Source organism: Leopardus geoffroyi, chromosome A1 (assembly GCF_018350155.1).
Source record: "Leopardus geoffroyi isolate Oge1 chromosome A1, O.geoffroyi_Oge1_pat1.0, whole genome shotgun sequence".
NCBI lineage: Eukaryota > Metazoa > Chordata > Mammalia > Carnivora > Felidae > Leopardus > Leopardus geoffroyi.
In genome coordinates, this window is record NC_059326.1 from 15136233 (window position 1) to 15155815 (window position 19583).

General features: G+C 35.8%; 1 protein-coding gene across 6 annotated transcripts in view; it reads right to left on the reverse strand.

Moving 5' to 3' along the window:
- Window positions 1–4461: 4461 nt before the first annotated feature.
- SPART (spartin) overlaps window positions 4462–19583 on the reverse strand; it is a 90771-nt gene continuing 75649 nt past the window's right edge. For 5 of the 6 annotated variants that reach the window (XM_045474086.1, XM_045474080.1, XM_045474070.1 and 2 more), the window contains exons 6-9: window positions 16968–17162; window positions 15748–15906; window positions 15578–15668; window positions 4462–6117 (exon numbers count right to left, since the gene is read on the reverse strand). In XM_045474086.1, coding sequence (XP_045330042.1) covers window positions 5844–6117; window positions 15578–15668; window positions 15748–15906; window positions 16968–17162 — 719 coding nt within the window. In that variant the 3' untranslated portion in view covers window positions 4462–5843. Of the gene's footprint in view, window positions 6118–11860; window positions 11904–15577; window positions 15669–15747; window positions 15907–16967; window positions 17163–19583 lie in introns of all 6 variants that reach the window. The other variant, XM_045474096.1, reaches the window with a different exon arrangement.

Below are 19583 nucleotides of genomic sequence, written 5' to 3' on the forward strand. Positions count from 1 at the left end.
CATCACAGTGTGCTCTTAATCCCCTTCATCTATTTTACCCATCCCCCCACCTACCTTCCCTCTGGTAACCATCAGTTTGTTCTTTATACTTAAAAGTCTGTTCTTTGTTTTCTTCTTTGCTCATTTGTTTCTTAAATTCCACATATGATGGTATTTGTCTTTCTCTGACTTATTTCACTTAGCGTTATACCCTCTAGATCCATCCATGTTGTTGCAAATGGCAAGATTTCATTTTTTATGGCTGAGTACTTCTGCATTGTATATATATACATCTTCATTCATCTATCAATGGACACTTGGGCTGCTTCCATAATTTGGCTATTGTAAATAATGCTGCAATAAACATGGGGGTGCATATCTTTTCAAATTAGTATTTTTGCATTCTTTGGGTCAATACCCAGTAGTAGAATTATTGGATCATATGGTAGTTCTATTTTTAGTTTTTTTTTAATGTTTATTTATTTTAAATTTGACAGAGAAAGAGACAGAGCATGAGCAGGGGAGGGGCAGAGAGAGAGGGAGACACAGAATCCGAAGCAGGCTCCGGGCTCTGAGCTGTCAGCACGAACCGTGAGTTCATGACCTGGGCTCAAGTCGGAAGCTTAACCGACTGAGCCACCCAGGCGCCCCTATTTTTAGTTCTTTGAGGAATCTCTATGCTGTGGTCCACAGTGGCTATACCAGTTTTCATTCCTACCAACAATCCATGAGGGTTCCCTTTTCTCAAATCCTTGCTGTACTTGTTTCTTGTGTTTTTTGATTTTAGCCATTCAGACAGGTGTGAGGTGATATCTCATCTTGGCCATTTTTGTTATCTTCTTTGGAGATATATCTGTTCATATCTTCTGCTCATTTTTAAATTGAAAAATTTAGTGGCGCTTGGGTGGCTCAGTAGGTTAAGCCTCTGACAGGCTCAGGTCATGATCTCACGATTTGTGACTTCAAGCCCCATGTTGGGCTCTGTGCTCACAGCTCAGAGCCTCGAGCCTGCTTCAGATTCTGTGCCTCCCTCTCTCTCTCAAAAATAAACATTAAAAAAAAACCCCATAAATTGGAAAATTTGTGTTTTTGGGTGTTGAGTTTTATAAGTACTTTATAGATTTTGGATACTAACCCTTTGTCAGATATGTCATTTGCAAATATCTTCTCCCATTCCATAAACTGACCTTTAACTTTGTTGACTGTTTCTTTTGCTGTACTGCTTATTTTGATGTAATAGGGCTTCTATGGTTTCAGGTCGTATTTCTTTTAGAAATGTTTTTTTAAAGTTTCTTAAAAGTTTATTTAAAGTTTTATTTATTTTAAAGTTTTATTTTTATTTTTGAAAGAAAGAGCATGAGCAGAAGAGGGGCAGAGAGAGAGAGGAAGATAGAATCTGAAGCAGGCTCCAGGCTCTGAGCTGTCAGCACAGAGCCCGGTGTGAAGCTGGAACTCATGAACCGCGAGATCAGGACTGGAGCTGAAGTCAGATGCTTAACCCACTGAGCCGTCCAGGTGCCCCTCAGATCTTACATTTAGATCTTTATGTTTTGAGCTTATTTTTGTGTATAAGAAAGTGGTCCAGTTTCATCCTTTCACATGTAGCTATCCAATTTTCCCACCACTATTTGTTGAACAGACTGTCTTTTCCCCATTGCATATTCTTGCTTCTTTTGTGAAATGTAATCATGAGTTTATTCCATTAAGTGTCTGTTTTTGCATCAGTACCATAGTATTTTGATTACTATAGCTTTGTAATACATCTTAAAATCTAGGACTGTGATGCCTCCAGTTTTGTTTTTTTCAAGATGGCTTGGCTAGCTAAGGTCTTGTGTTTCCATACAAACTTTAGGATTATTCTAGTTCTGTCAAAAATGTTGTTGGTATTTTGATAGTGATTGCATTAAATCTGTAGATTGCTTTGGACAGTATGGACATATTAACAGTATTTGTTTTTCCAATCCACGGGCATGGAGTATCTTTCCATTTGTGTTATCTTCAATTTCTTTCAGTGTTATATGGTTTTCAGAATACAGACCTTTTACCTTCCTGGTTAAGTGTTTTCCTAGGTATTTTGATTTTGGTGCAGTTATAAATGGGCATTCCTTCCTGATGTAACACCATCTATTCCTCACTTCCCAAAGACTTCACAGTCATCCATTGTCTGACTTTGACCACATCAAAGTGGTCTTTCCACTGAAGTCTTGCCCACACCTTGACCTTCAACTTGCAACTCTCATCACTTTAATCTCCACTCCACTTCCACAGCTATACTCTGAATCCTGTCATCAGAGTGGCTTTAACTCAGAAAACTTAAATTAACAAAACTACCGCATACCAAAACCTCATTCTTTTAGGTCCCAACTCAGATACTCTCTAAATAACAATGTTTTGTTAACCAGGGATATTGTCTGTGAAGCTTCTTAAACTTGCAAATGCTGGGACCCTGTCCCTTATCAGAGAGATCTTGGTTCTTTAATAGCACACTCTAACAATTTGCTCTTCAGCTGGCTTCCAATTTTGAACAAAATAGATTGGTGTGTGTATGTGTACAAAGAACACTTTTCATTAGTTACTGTTTCCTCCAATGAATAGCTTCTCCAGGGTGATCAGTTTCTTCACTTGTGACAACTTTTTACATAGAATACATTTGAAGATATTACTTGGAGTTTTTTTCCCACCTCATCTATGTTCTTATAATTTTTAATTCATCTTTCTGTATCTTGAAAATATATTGTGAATAGAAAAAAATTTTGAAGAAAACAAAGCTATCGAGAAATACAATGTTTTCTTTTAAGTATTTCTGTTGCTAAACTAAATACAAAATGGTGAAAACGATAGGAAGTCTTGAATTTGGCAAGAACAGACCAGAGAACTAGTTTCTGTTTGTGCAGAGCTTTACTCAGGCTTACCTAAAAAGTGAAATATAAAAGGATTTCTGGCTAACAAGCCCTAAGCTTCACTTTTCTTAGCTTGGCCTAAAATACCCATGAAGGCAGAGAAAAAGACAAGCTCACACTATCACCAAAACCGAAGACTAATGATCTGTTTGGTAATAACTTGGGCAATTTTCTACCAAGTATCAAGAGAGTGGAACTGTAATTTAAAATAAAATAAATAAAATAAAATAAAATAAAATAAAATAAAATAAAATAAAAACAACTAGTGTTAAGCAGCTGGAGTCAGAGGATATCTATAAAGGCCATTTGTCCTTTCCTATCTACCTCAGTTTAAGAAAGATGTCTGGCCTATCACTCCATGTAGGTCTCTCCTTTTTGAGGTTAGTGTAGAACCTTTTTCATACTTTTAGATCTTTCTCAAGAACCTCTCTTTGATCTCTATCTCAGTTTCTGATTCTATAAAATGAAACTGTAATAGTATGTAACTCATAGGAATGTTGTGAGATTAAAATGAGTTAATGTATATAAGAGCACTTAGAACATTAATGGCTCACAGTAAGCACTACATAAACGTTAGCTATCATTATTTCTAGACAGTTGGTGCCTTGACGTACTCCCAGAAAACTACCTTATACAGCATGAGGAAGGGACAGTCTGTTGAGGCAAAATGAGGAAAAACCCTGGTAGCAGTAAATCTTGAGAACTGTTGTTTTTCATATGGTGTATCTTATGAATACTAAAGAGCAAAGCAGAGCTACTAGGTAAGGGCCTCTATACAGTGAAAACGGGACTACAAAGCAGCTGTGATGGTTAATTTTGTCAGTTTAACTGGGCCACAAGATGTACACACACTTGGCCAAGTATTATTCTGGATGTATCTGTGAGAGTGTTCCTGGATGAGATTAACATTTCCATCAGTAGACCTAATAAATCAGATTGCCCTCCCAAAGACAATGGACCTCATCCAATCAACGGACCTGAATAGAACAAAAGGGCTAAGAAGGAACTTGATTTAGTTGAACTTGGTTTAAATCCTTAGTTTTCTGGCCTTTATACTCAGACTGAAATGGGCTCTTTTTGAGTTTTGAGCCTACAGGCTTTCAGAATGGAACTTACACCATTAGCTCACCTGGTTCTCAGGCCTTCAGACTTGGACTGAAACAACACATTAGATCTCCTAAGTCTCCAGCTCACTGAAGGGCTATCTTGGGAATTTGCAGCCTCCATAATTTCATGAGTCAATTCCTTGTAATAAATCTCTTTATACTCTCTCTCTCTCTCTCTCTCTCTCACACACACACACACACACACACACACACACACACACACACACACGTATTTATCTCCCCTAATCTGTTTCTCTGGAAAACTCTAATATAGAAGCTATACTTATGAAGATTTTGTCTGTCTAGCCATTAATATGAAAAAGCAACCCACAACCAAGTAAGCAGAACGGAATAAAGGAAAATGGACAACACAAATCCAATTTTTCTGACCTCTGGTCTAAGTGAACTTTGTAATCTTTAGGCTCCACTATTTGTCATCCCACTTCTCAAACTTAAGGCAGAGACTAACTGGAAGCTATATGCCAACTCATTTTTATTTCCACTTTAATTAGTACATTATCCTTGGCCTTAGGGAAAGGATCCATCAATTCTATGTGTTCCCGAAATACAACCCCGTGAACACATTTGAGGACAAGCAATTCAGAAAGTTTATTCACAAAGCACATTTTTTATGACAGTTTCAAATAAAATCTAATAAACTAAGTAGCCATTAGACGTTTAGAAATATTAGAATGGACAATAGTTATGAACACCAGTACCAATCATTTTAAATCTGTAGACAAAAATAAAATGCCGTTAGGTACTTATTTATATATTTGTACCTTATAGGTCTGTAAGTGTCCTGTCTTCTGCCAGAGTGGAAACTGTTAAACCTACTTGCCATGGATTAAGTCTAAAGCCTTCACATTCTTTACCATGACTATGAACAGAACATTTTCTTTCTAACAATTTATTGGCTTTCTAACATATAAAATTCCAATGACTAAATCCCAAACTAAAAATATATTTACCATCCAAAGAATCTTGCTTGTATTTTTATAAAATTTTAGCCTCTTGGAATAACTTAAAGTGGATATGGTAAAATGATTTCTTAAAGCAACTTTGTCCTATTAAGCTCATGATATCACTTCATATTTTAACACCAATCATACACCAAAATTTCCTAAGTTCCTAGTAGATCAACACCAGTCTAAATCCAGAAGACTTAAAAATCTTTGTATTCATTCTACATCAAAAAGGCCATCCCATTTCCTAACAAAGATACAAGCTACCAAATAATTTTATAGAACCTCATTTTATTTTTCATGATTAGCCTGGTCCCTGTATTGAAAAAAATCTTTTAAATATTATCTGAGAGTTTTTTTAGTTTAGGATTACAGTTTTTGTGTCTAGCTTACACACTGAAAATTTTGACAAGCACCTAAAAAAAAAAAAATCCACAATTAGTGCAAAACCAGGAGATAATATTTTAAGTTGGTCTTTCCAAGTACAACTCAAGCTAAGGTTACTAAATGAGAAATTTTATGTAAATATATAATTTCCTACCTTGCTTTATAAAGACGGCAAATACAAAAATAGCTTAACATTAGGTTTAATGAGGTTTATTAAAGCAAATGTTTTATTAGTCTTATTTTAACTGCAAAAATATTTTAGCCACATTTAGGAAAAATAAACTTACTGAGACTATATAATCCTGTATTTGTAAAAGCCAGATGCAAGAATACAGATTCTTTCCTTTTAAGTAGAATACATGCTATAAAGCTTATGAAACAGTCACTTTGTAGGAATGAATACATTTTTAAAATACTGGTTAATCTGTGGGGAATTCCACATTTGCCTATAAAAAAAATGCATCCACCTTGTAAGGCTTTGGTATAGGTGATTCACAGCACTTCCATCATTTTTCTTTCTTCTTTGCCTCATTCTTCTCTCGTTCCTCTGTCTGCTCACCTTTCTCCCTTTTCATGTTTACATTTGCTCTTCCTTCTTGATGTCCCCCCTTAGAATTATCAACTATTTTATAGTCTTCAAGGAGGGTTTGTCCTGTTTGTTTTGCTGTTTTCTTCACCATTGCTTTGATACCAATGTTGTCAATATTATAGGCAGTTACACCAACATTGATGGCAGAATCTACTGCATCATGTGTAGCTTCTCCTGCAGTATGCCCATATCTTTAAAAGATTAGAAAAAAGTGTAATGACATTATAAATGTAAATTAAGACCTTCTTATTTAGTATTATATAAGTCACATGATTAGTATGTTATTCCTAAAAGCAAAATCAAAGATTTGGTTTCAATTTTTTTTTCAATTTAATAACTTAAAACAAAGTAAAAAATAAAATCAAACTGTGCCAAAGCTATTATTTCTCCTTTAGCAAAAACTGTGTGAAAATAAAATCAAGCTAGCCGAGATTAATGTAATAAAGACTGTTTATGATGAAGAATAAAATGTAAATTATAATCAGGGTACCTGGGTGGCTCAGTCAGTTAAGTGTCCAACTCTTGATTTCAGCTCAGGTCATGATCCCACAGTTCAGGAGTTTGAGCCCCGTGTTAGGCTCTGCACTGTGTGGAGTCTGTTTGGGATTCTTTCTCTTTCTCTCTCCCTCTCTCTGTCTCTCTAACCCCCTCACTGTCCCATCCCCACTTGTACATGCTCTTACCCAAAATAAGTTTTTAAAAATGTAAGTTATAATAAAGGTTGTTAGTCATTTTTTTTTAATCCACCCCTTCTGGAAATAGAAGAGAACTTTCAGTGAAAACAACTATAGGACACAAAGAATCGAGAGTCACTATAAATGGTTTTGAGTTCTATGTTAACCAGACTTTGGTAACGTCTTTAAACTATCAGAATCTGAGCTTGTCTTTAAGCAAAGATTGTATAACACTTTCTCCCTCACTCCACTCCACTCCACTCTGCTGCAGACTCACTGGCCTTTTTGCTATTCTTTGAACCATCAAGCATACATGTGCCACTTTATGACCTTTGTACTGGCTGGTATTTGCCTAAACTATTCTCATACCAGGTACTCAAATGTCTAACTGCTTCACCTTCTTTCAAGTCAGGTAAGTATTGTATTCTAACTATCCCGCCTATTTCAACTGCCTTACCCCACATGCTCCACCCCACGGCCAATCAATCCCCCCTAAAGCTCCTCCCTCATTTTTTTTAATGTTTATTTATTTTAAGAGACTGAACAGGCACACACAAGCGGGGGAGGAGCAGAGAGAGGGAGAGAGAGAGAAGCCCAAGCAGATTCCATGTTCAGCACAGAGCCAACACTGGGCTCGATCTCACAAACTGTGAGATCATGACCTGAGCTGAAATCAAAGTTAGACACTTAGCCAACTGAGCTACCCAGGCATCCCTTAAGCTGCTCTTCCTTATTCTATAACTTATCACCTGCTACATACTCTAGAACTTATTTACTCTCTTTGTTTTGGTTTGCTTATTGTCTGTCTTGCTAGAATATAAACACTATTATCATAAAAGTACTCTGCTGTATTAACATATCCTATGCATTGAGAAAACTGACATTTGATATTTGTTAAATAAATAAATGAGTAATTCCTGCCCTATCCGAGAGTTTCTTTAGCATCAAACATACAGCAAAATGCTTGGGAGATTATACAGGCACTATACAAAATAGTATTATTGACAATTATCGATATATGTGTTTAACATCATTTCTATGAGAAAATACAAGTTGAGGACCTATACAAGGATACTGAAAGTTATCCCACTGTATTTTCTCTTTCCCTTTTTAAAGTACCAGGTTTTTATAGTTCTCCTTGCTTAGCAGAGAACTGCCTAAACAAGCAACAGCAAGAGGGCAACATTTTACAATGGTCTTCAGGATGCCCTCAAGTTTCATATGTGCTTTGTGACCTGTATCTGGACATTTTATACTAACACTGGATCTGCCCTCTGAATTAACAAGTTCTGTATTACTGTAAGTTTGGCCTGGAATAGTGGTTTGTGATCCTACTAGCTTGTTCATGCTTGGTTTTTTTTTTCAACCTCAGGGCGAATAATGTGAATCTTAGTTCCTGAATGAGGATTCCATTATATCCTTAGCCTAATTTTAATAATTAGAGTCAGAGAATGGCAGAACTTATTATAATGTGCCAAACCTTACATCCATATCACTCTTGACTGGGGACTTCTCACCAGTTACCAGACATCAAAGCTTCTTAGCTGCTTTCTGCTGGTCTCTATTGCAACCCTTCAGCATTCCATAGTACTTGCTGATGTTGCAGAAGACATGGAGCTTTCTCACTGTCAATCAAGCCCCCACAAATACCAGGTGGCAATGGTTATGGTTATGGTTAAATGAGAAGAAAGGGGTGGAAGAATTGGAAGAGTGACCATAACTCTTGGTTGAGCATGTTTCTCTTAGGGCTCTTTTCTAGGACTGTGTGACTAAGAATTTGGCCATATTAGTGTTTATGAATACAGGAAATCCTCCTGTATTCAGATTCATGAACTTCCACTTCCCTATTCTAATGTTGCAGTTTGATACCTCTAACTGCACTCACAGTATTTAAAAAAGAATTTTTTTAACGTTTATTTATTTCCGAGAGAGAGAGAGAAAGTGAGTGAGCACAAGCAAGGGAGGGGCAGAGAGAGAGGGAGACACAGAATCTGAAACAGGCTCCAGGCTCTGAGTTATCAGCACAGAGCCCCATGCAGGGCTCGAATCCACAAACCGTGAGATTATAACCTGAGCCAGAGTCTGACGCTTGATTGACTGAACCACCCAGGTGCCCCATTCACAATATTTTTATATATAACACAATTCTAAAGGCTACATTATTAGTAATAATGTGCTAAAAAGGAGTCTGTGTTGGTACCCTGATGTTTTGCTTGTTTTTCCATGCTATCTCCATTTCAGCAAGAATTCCTGTTAATTTGGGGAGAAGTATCAAACTAGCAGTCAAAGAACTAGATTCTAATACCAACTGTGCCAAAAACTAGCCATATGACCTTGATGAGGTCTCAACTTCTTTACATTTCATTAATTTTTTTTCTTTCATCTCATAAAATGAGATTTGTAGGTTAAAGCACTTTGAAAATTCCACAATACTAAATGTATAATTATTTTTAAAGACCTTATAAAATGGCTTTTAAGCAGTTCTGTTTATTTCCTTTAATATATCCTCACCCTATCATCTCTGCTTCCCAATATGCCTTAAAACCAGTATTCCTGGCAGGCATCTATTTTTCTCTTCCTTTATAAGTAACTGCTCAGTTCTTTCCTTTATTTGGACTACATTGTAAATTTAAACTACACTGTTAAAAACTAGAAGTCTATCTCTGATAAAAAGACAATGTTTATTTTTGATTTCTTACTTTTTAAAAAGTTAACTTTAATTATAGCTTATTAGATTTTATATTAAAGAGCAATAAAAATGAATACAAAGAATGCTCTAAATAAGTCAATGAGACTTAATACACAGTTTGAATGAGACTTCTCAGAAATTTCTCCAGCACATTCAGTAATGTCTACAAAGACAGCACAGTGGTGGTGATTCTAGATCTCACTAATTGTAACAAAATTTCAGTCATAACAAATTTCAAACAAATCTTCCTAAAATTCAATTCACGTGCAACCTTCAAAACTATTCTTGAAAATATTAATCTCAAATATTTTATTTTATTTATTTATTTTTTTAATTTTTTTTAACGTTTATTTATTTTTGAGACAGAGAGAGACAGAGCATGAACGGGGGAGGAGCAGAGAGAGAGGGAGACAAAGAATCGGAAGCAGGATCCAGGCTCTGGGCCATCAGCCCAGAGCCCGATGCGGGGCTCGAACTCACGGACCGTGAGATCGTGACCTGAGCTGAAGTCGGACGCTTAACCGACTGAGCCACCCAGGCGCCCCAATCTTAAATATTTTAAATAGAAATAGCTTCTTCTTAGTGTACCCATCAAAGATAGGTGGACTGTGGCCAATTTCTAAAGGATGTTTAAGGTGAAGCTGAGGAATTTAAACTTTATCTTGAAACCAATGGGAATGGCATAACCAAAATTACATTTTAGAAAAATCTAACTCAGGTTGCATTGTGAATTGTAAGGGTGTCAGAGACAGACAGAGGAACCAGTTAGGAAACAAGCTGTGTGATCGATGAGAAACAATGAGGGTCTATTCTACAGTAGTGGCAATGAGGCTGGAGAGGAAAGGATAAATATAAGAAACAACAGCACTTGGTGAATGAATAGCTGTAGTGCTATATAGTTGGGACTTATGAAGCCTAAAGATTACAATAAAAGTTAATCAAAAAACATAGATTTGAGAGGTTGAGAGGTTGTATGGACACGGTATAGGTAATATCTATAAAGAGTAGAAAAGGATAGAACATAGAGTAAAACTCTAGAATGAATGGATGTGGAAGACAACAGCCCTGAGAAGAAGTTTGATAAAACTGAAAGGTGAGCTAAATGAGAATACTGTTAACATTTGGAGACATCTAACCCACCAATCTTAATAAGCATATCTTAGAGCAAGATCAATCAGGACAGGCTACAGTAAGCATGTGACTGGACTTTACCCATGGAAATTTAAGGAAAATATCTAAGACATTAAAAAGACAAGTCTTTCAAATCTACAGATAACATAAAATGGAAACCTGGCTAATATGACATACACTAAATCTGAAGACAAAATGAAGGACTTAATAATGGATCAAGATCAACAGATGAAATTAAGCACAAATATAAAGTTCTTAATTTTAGGTACAAATATCAACTTCCCCCAAAATAAGAAGAAGGCCCAAATTTTAAATAAAAGTTTCATTTTTTAAAAAAACACAAGTTTGATATGGGTTAATCGAGTAACAGCCACTAAACAGATAGTCTTTGTCTTGTGTGCCATGTATGCCAAATGCTAAGTATGACCAAATAAGAGAGGCAAATCTCATGGTATTCTAGCTGGTCACAGCAAATGTGAAATACTTCATTCAATTCTGGGTTCCGTTATTTTGAGAAGAACAATGATGAAGTATCTGGAAACCATACTATTATAGAGAATTCTTTTTTTTTTTTTTTTTTTTTTAAATTTTTTTTTTCAACGTTTATTTATTTTTTGGGACAGAGAGAGACACAGCATGAATGGGGGAAGGGCAGAGAGAGAGGGAGACACAGAATTGGAAACAGGCTCCAGGCTCTGAGCCATCAGCCCAGAGCCCGACGCGGGGCTCGAACTCACGGACCGTGAGATCGTGACCTGGCTGAAGTCGGACGCTTAACCGACTGCGCCACCCAGGCGCCCCTATTATAGAGAATTCTTAAAGGAACTGGGAGTAGTTAGAAAAAAGTAAGTGAAAGACACAATAATAATGTTTAAATATTTGTACAGTTACCACAAGGAAAAAAGAAGACTGACCTTAAATACTTAAATAATTCCTGAGCAGATGTTATATAGACTGGTTTTGGGTACTATGACATCTGCCCAAGGAATTGCCTTCAATAAATTTGAATTTGCCCCTTCATCCAAAGGCAATTTTAATTAAAATTCACTAAACAAACCAATAAAATATGGTACCTGAAAAGAGTAAATTCCTCATAGAAGAACAATTTTACTAAGCTTATTCTTCACAAATATGTATTGTAAGATAAAGTTTTAATGCGAGGAAAACAAAAATGGATCTAACTGATGTTATATGATTTTCCTCTAAACAAGGGTTTTTAGCTTTTTTAGTTTTTTTTTTTTTTTAAGTAACCTCTATACTCAACATGGGGCTCAAAGAGTTGCACACTCTTTCAACTGAGCCAGCCAGGTGCCTCATCCTCTAAACAATTTAAAATGGAAAAAAAGAAATTTAAAGGTGAAATTTAGAAGCTATGTAGAAGAGTGATGAATTATTTACTAAATGCTATACTGCAATTATATATAACAGGTTTGAAGTTACTTATTGCTTTTCATTGTTCCTGTAAGTCTTGATGTTCCTAAATCTAAAGTAAGACAAAAGCATTAATGTAACTGACAAAAATAAAAGTATTAATGAATAGTTCCCACACATTTACCTAAAAATTTAAGAGTATAATTAATTATACAGATCCTTAAGTAAACCACTCATCAGTGAACACAGTCCCAAATCATAATCAAAACCATCAAAAGTATAAATAATATACTTCTCCAACATAATCTGCTTTAATTAATTTATTTTTAAATGTTTATTTATTTTGAGAGAGAGAGAATCCTAAGCAGGTGCCACACTCAGGGCAGAGCCCAAAGCAGGGCTTAATTTCACAACTGTGAGTGATGACCTGGGCTGAAATCAAGAGTCAGACACTTAACCCACTAAGCCACCCAGGCGTCCCACAATCTTCTTTTAAATATGCTTAAATTAAAAGATAATCCTCTATGTTGGCTGGTAACACCAGAAATCAGATAAGGAAGTTTATATATAGTTTGTTTTTCTTCTTGTCATAATGCATGTAATTATGGCAGATTTAAAACAAGCTGGGAGAATAATTTATCATAGGCAAAAAGAATATAAATTTTCTATATTATGCAATCATCAGTTGGATTGGAGAAAAACACAAATGCTTACTCATCAAATACTTTTTCAAAGTGCAAACAAATATAAATAAAAGTAAATTTATAAATATAAAAATATAAATTACATTTATACTCATAAATGTAAATTTACATAAATGAGAAGTAAATTTAAGAACTAGCTCTTTCTTTTCTTCAGTGATAAATATCACTAAGTTATTATTAGTTTCATACCTGCAGTTTCTTCTCTTAAAAGACAACTTTTCTTCTTCTGGGCAAGATTATTTATAAGTATTACAAAACCCTTTGTATCCCCTTGCCCCTCTCCATCTTTCCAAGTTTCTTTTTTTTTTTTCTTTAAAAAAAAATTTTTTTAATGTTTATTTTTGAGAGAGAGAGAGAGACAGAGTGTGAGTGGGGGAGGGGCAGAGAGAGGAGACATAGGATGGGAAGCAGGCTCCAGGCTCTGAGCTGTCAGCACAGAGCCCAACATGGGGCTTGAACTCATGAACTGTGAGATCAGGATCTGAGCCGCAGTCGGCGCTTAACCGACTGAGCTACCCAGGCACCCTTCATCTTTTCCAGTTTCTAATTAAATTACTGCTAAGACCAAAGTAGTCTTATAGTTAGAAATACAAACCTACTGGGGCACGTGGGTGGCTCAGTCGGTTGAGTGTCCAACTTCAGCTCCAGTCATGATCTCGCAGTTCGTGAGTTCAAGCCCCACGTCAGTCTCTGTGCTGACAGCTCAGAGCCTGGAGCCTGCTTTGGTTTCTGTGTCTCCCTCGCTGTCTGCCCCTCCCCCACTCATACTCTGTCTCAAAAATAAATAAATGTTAAAAATTAAAAAAAAAACATTTAAAAAAAAATACAAACCTACTTAACTAAATTCTCACCTGTTTTTTTCATTCCGTGAATCTTTGGAGGAAAGGATAAAAAGAATAGCAATATGTACCATAATAGAAATAAATGAGCTCAGAGTCACTGTTAAAATATCCTTCTCATCATATTAAGTTCTCCTCACTAAGGACAAAAAATACAAAATCTACACCAAAACTTTGATAGTTATGTGAATCCCTAACCTTTAATAAGGCTCCACTTAATCGTACTTAGGTAACCTTTTTTTTTCATTAAAGTAGAAAATGGACAAATCCAATGAAGCATTTCCTAACATGACTAACATGTTTCTAACATGACTGCCTAATTATCTCTGCTAACAAATGATACTGATAATCTAAAACGAATTCACTTTTGGCCTAAAAGGCACTTCTGACTTTCTTCTGCTCTTGCAACAAGAAACTGTTATTCTAATTACGACTGATCCACCAAAGTAACCTCAAAGCCGTAACATAAAGAGCATTAGAGATCAATGGTATAAGTAGCAAAAGATAAGACTGAAGACTTGGGTTTTATATTTCCACCAAAAGAATTACAGATCTTTTCTGGATCTTCTTTGCCAAATCTTTTAGTCAAATTGAAACTGTAAGATGATGTGTCATGTTGCTTTGATTCAAAGGTATGCATGCCCCAGATGGAGATCAAATCAACTCAGGAGAAATTAAGTTAGTTTTTTCTAAGTCAAAGGTAATTTACTATGGTGGAAGAGAATCTAAATGTATGACAGATAGTGCTAGAAAGTAACTCTAGATACTGAACTTGCACAGATGTCCCAACAAGGGCAGGGTTTGTCCACCACTGTTGTTTCATACTGCATGACACAAAGATACCTGGCTTACATCCCAGCTCTACCACTTACTAGGGGTATAATCTTTAACAAAGTTTAACAGCTCTACACTTTGGCTTCCTCATCTGTAAAAATGGAGATGATAGTGTTAAAGATTAAATAACATATACTGAAAAGCACCAAACACACTATCTGATACAGAAGTATGAACTCAAATGTTGTGAGTGGGTAATTAACACAAATAACTGAGATTTGAGAACACCACTAATATTATTTTTTTCTTTCTAAATAAAAATTTAATATTAGGCTTTAAACTCGTGCAAAGCTAAGAAAGCAACTCAGGTCCTTCATATTATCTTTAGTTTTTAGACCTTGATTGCCTTAGGACTTATAAAGAATAAAGACCTCAAGTCAGAAGACCTGTTTTAAGTCCACCTTAAAATAGTTATCAGATGGGGGCGCCTGGGTGGCTCAGTCGGTTAAGCGTCCGACCTAAGCGACTTCAGCTCAGGTCACGATCTCGCGGTCCGTGAGTTCGAGCCCCGCGTCAGGCTCTGGGCTGATGGCTCAGAGCCTGGAGCCTGTTTCCGATTCTGTGTCTCCCTCTCTCTCTGCCCCTCCCCCGTTCATGCTCTGTCTCTCTCTGTCCCAAAAATAAATAAACGTTGAAAAAAAAAATTAAAAAAAAAAAATAGTTATCAGATCAGCTTAGATCATTCATTTTTTGTTTGTCCACTTGTTAATATATGAAATAGATGACATACCATGTGTCCATTCTAATAAAAATGAACAGTGCTAGAGTCAAATAAGATGTGACAGAATTTAACATTCTTTCTAAACAGAAGAGGCTAATATTAGCAAGGTATAATAGTTTAATTATAATTCAAGTTTTTCCCATCAAAACTAAAGGCAAACAACACCCATCAAGAATATGCAGTAGGGGCACCTGCATGGTTTAGTCGGTTAAGTGCCCAACTCTTGATTTGGGCTCAAGTCATGATCTCATAGTTCCTGGGTTCAAGCCCCGCGTTGGGCTGTGTGCTGACAGTGTGGAGCCTACTCGGGATTCTCTCTTCCTCCCTCTCTGCCCCTCCCATGCTCTCTCTCTCTCGAAATAAATAAACTTTAAAAAAATTTTAACCAAAAAGTACCAAAATTTACTAAAAAAAAAAAAAGAACATGTAGTTGATAAGGTATACAGAAACTCCAGGCTTTTTTTTTAATTAAAAATATTCTCTGCATTAATGATGAAGAAATATAACCATTAGCAATAGGAGGCAAAGTCACAGTAATTCTATTAATTTGCTAAAAATATTATTAAGAAAAACAGTGAAAAAAATTTTGTTTTAGCAGCTACTCAATGACATAATCATTTTAACTGTCCTGAATTTTTACAAATGCTGTAAGAGTTTTTAGTCATTAAAATTATAAAAGTCAACTTACTTGTATCTGACAGTTTGTACAGTTTCTGCTGAAACATTGTTAACAATACATTTAGCTGCACATTCCAATCCCTGCCAGACAGTTGAAAATCCTGCAAATATATTTAAAAGTAAGTAAAATGATAGCTAAAGAAATGGACCTTCCTAGTTAAATTTCTGGCCTATTGTTACCTTGAACACTACTTGCTGCTACGACCATAGCACCATCCAGAGGAGACTTCCCATTTCTGTCTTTTTTAAGAGATTCTGGAACAAGTTTGCTTCCATGCTTCTTGACGTGTGGAGCTAGTTCCTTTCCAACACAATTTGCTACAGTGCAAACTCCATCAACTAATATAACCATAAAAAGAAAAGAAACACTTAGAAAATGTTTCCCTTGATTCTACCATTCTTACTTAGCAAAATTCTTATATGAGCATCTAACATTGTTTTACTGCATAATTTACCATTTCTATATATGGATGAGAACAAGGCCTGGCTAGTTTTAAACAAAGGCTATTATCTGGTTTAAAGACATGTTTGCAGAGCTGAAGGATTATAACCTTGCCTCTTAAATATAATGTTCTTTATGGCAATTTGCTTAAAAGAAAACAGAGACTGCTGCAGTGTAAGAGCTATAGGTCCACCTTTCATGTTTTTCAGCTATAAGTGTTTCTATGTTCTATCAACAAATACCTTACTGAAATAGTAATAAAGTATTTAAATCTATACAAAAAATAAAACCATAATCTGATTCAAAAGAATATTGAATATTGAATCCCAAGAAGATAATCTTACTAAATTTAATCATAACCTATTAAGGGGTGATTTGACCATCTCAAAATACCAAACTTTAAGGCTATGATTCTCAAAGGAGCAGGAATGAGAAGCATATTGCTTGGGAAGACGAACACCAGAATCACTGAATCTGCTTAACTGAAATTAATACATCCCTCCACTTGACCCTCAGCTATGACACAGTGAGCTGTCCTTAAAAGAATGTATCATATTCAAGGATAGCCAATACATTCAGAGCCATTCCTTTTCAAAGGTACAGACACTTCCCTCTCCGACCCATCAAAACAACCCTTTAACCAATGTTTCTCAAACTTTAATATACAAATAAAAATCACCTAGGAATCTTGTAAAAATGCAGATGCTGAATTGGTAATGTGTGCCAAGTACCTGAAATATATTTGGGTATCAGTATTTCTAACGTATTTGAGCCTTAGTATTTCTAAGGCTCTCAGGTTGATGCTGCTACAGATCCCACGATGAACAGCAAGGTGAAACAGCTTCATCCTAATCCTTTACTCTTAAGGTTAAACCACATAAATGTGCATTTAGATTAACCCAGATTAAGAGACCATTTTTAATTTAACTGAAAGGAAAGTCTTCCAAAGTTACTTTACCCAGGAACTGACTGACTTTTGCTGCTCCTCCTGTAGCCTGCTTTGCTATATAAAGTCCCCTGGTCACAGCTGGACTAACTTCCACTGGTTTTTCTTCTGGTTGAATCCGTTCACGGAGTTTAGAAGCGCCTTTCTGGATTGCTTTTCCAGTAAATTCAGCACCTTTGACCAAACCCCAGCTCACCCAGGAAGCACCTTTTTATAGGAAAATTTAAAATTGCACAGAGTTGATTATACCTGTAAACCCTTTAATAACTTACCAACAGGAAAAAAAACAAAACAAAACAAAACAAGGAATTCAATGTTTAGATCCCAAAGATGCCATTAACTTTCAAGCCAACTTTATACTTATAATTTTCTGCCTGGAATACACATCTTTTCTAAGTAAATTCATCTTTCAGTACTTAGGCCATAGATCACTCAATAACAGAGTTCTATATTACTCTATGCTGCCACTATAACTTGTAGGTATCTCTCCATGTCACTGACCACACTATTACTATTGTTAGCAACTAATTTTGAGTTGGTACCATTAAGATAGTATTTGGCTTGAGTACCCAGGTATCCTTGTTCTTCTTGCCTTAGTCCAGGTACCACTTTTCGTCCATGAAGTGCTGAGGGGTTTAGGCGCAAGTAATGCAAGCTGGAAACCAATACACCTATATCTGAAACACCAAAGCAGAAGAACTTTTTGCTTGCTTTAGACTAAAGGCATAAGGCAAGGGGAACTGTTCCTCCCTCAAACCCAAACTCCACGATCTCAGCACCTTTTAGCTTATATCATAAACCTGAATAACAAAGACAAAAGAATACTCAAAAAAATTCATGAGAAGAAAAGATGTAAGAAGAAAACTTGGGAAGCCTAGATGGTTTAGACATTTGTCATGAGAACAGGCCCTAGCACTTTGCTTTGGCTCAATGCTTCCTGCAGAATGAATGAAAAAAGAGACAGAAAGCAGCACAGTACAGACTGCTCTAGCGAAAAGGCCCTGCACACATGCAGGGAAAGGAGAAGTGGGAATGAAATGGGAAAAGCAAGAAAAAATATACAAAGAGAATAGTTGCCCCTAAGAGGAAGAATCAAGTGTTACCCTGCCTTGGAGAGCTTACAATTTTAAATATTTCCTTTTTGGCTATACCCTGGAACAATGAGCTTGGACATATAAAATACTTAAGTATATTGTACCAAGGTCTGTGGCATAGCTTTTACATAATTACTTTTGCCTATGAGTGAGCAGGCACCCAATATCATGTGAAAATCCTGTTTGTTTAAAAAGGCTGACAATGAAAAGTAAAGTGGTGATTGATTAAAAAAATTGTGGTACTTCTGTTTTTGTTTTAGTCAACACATCCATCTGACTCAAACCCTACCCCCACCATCCTACCCCTGGGGAAGGACCAGGTCTCAACCCAGGGAAAAAGCTTTCAGCCAAGAGTTCCCATAACAATAAAGAGATTAAAGACCTCTATTAAAAAACAAAACAAACCAAAAAGAACAAAAAACAAAAAACAAAAACGTGTATTTTTAAAGTTAACTCACAAGTTGAAAAGATACAAGTAAAAAACCAACTGAACTTGAAGACTGAGAAATCATAAAACAAATGATAATGAAAAAGGAAAGCTCTATACTCCTGCAATGAAACAAGCAAGAGGGACAGAGTCCATTGATGACTGAGAAGAATAAATGGAAATGAGATAAATGAAAAGTCACAGGACTGATAAAGAGAAACACTAGATCAAATTATAAAGAAGCTATCACCATGGAAGAGCACATAACAGAGATAATGTGTTAAAACTGAAAAGACTGCAACAGAAGATCAAGAAATGTAATGCTTTATTGGTAGCTACTAAGATCTTTTAAATGGCATGTGTAGTGCCAGATATAAATTTATTCTATCCACGTTCACATTATTTGCACCCATTTAATGTTGAGATACAGCAGGCAATGAAAGTTTGCTGAATAAATGAGAAGTTGGCAGATGACTTAAAATGATCTCACTCAAAACCAACATAATGGAGGAGGGCTCTAATCAGCCCATTGTCATATATCCTCTACCTCCTTCCAAATTAGCTTACTAAACTCTACTCCATCTAAGATGTTCGGCAGTTGCCTTCTTAAAAGTAATTCTAGGCTCCTCAAGCCAATATTCTACACAGATAATTTTTAAGCAGTTCATATTTTTTCACCTTTTATATTCATAAAACCTAAGACTGTAGCTTTTACTGATCTTAACTGATTCTCTGACAGTGGACAGGAATCAATCATGGGCTAAACTGACTGAGCTCAATTTAGATCCCTGATTACTTATCTTTGTATAGAGCCTGCACAAGTCAGGAAGAAATAGTTGCTTGACAGATCAGATTATTTTCCTCTGGAATAAATCTTGGGTATTTTCTGCACCTCTTTGCTACTTATACTTTTAAGTATTTGGTGAGGTAGTGGGTTTTCATCCTATCTACTAAAAAGCACATAAAGAGATATATACTCTGATTGGCAGTTAGTTTTTTTTTTTTTTTAATTTTAATAAAATAGTTTTATTTAACCCAAGATTGCCAAATCATCATTTGAACATATGACCAGTATAAAAATTGAGACATTTTATATTCTAGGTCTTC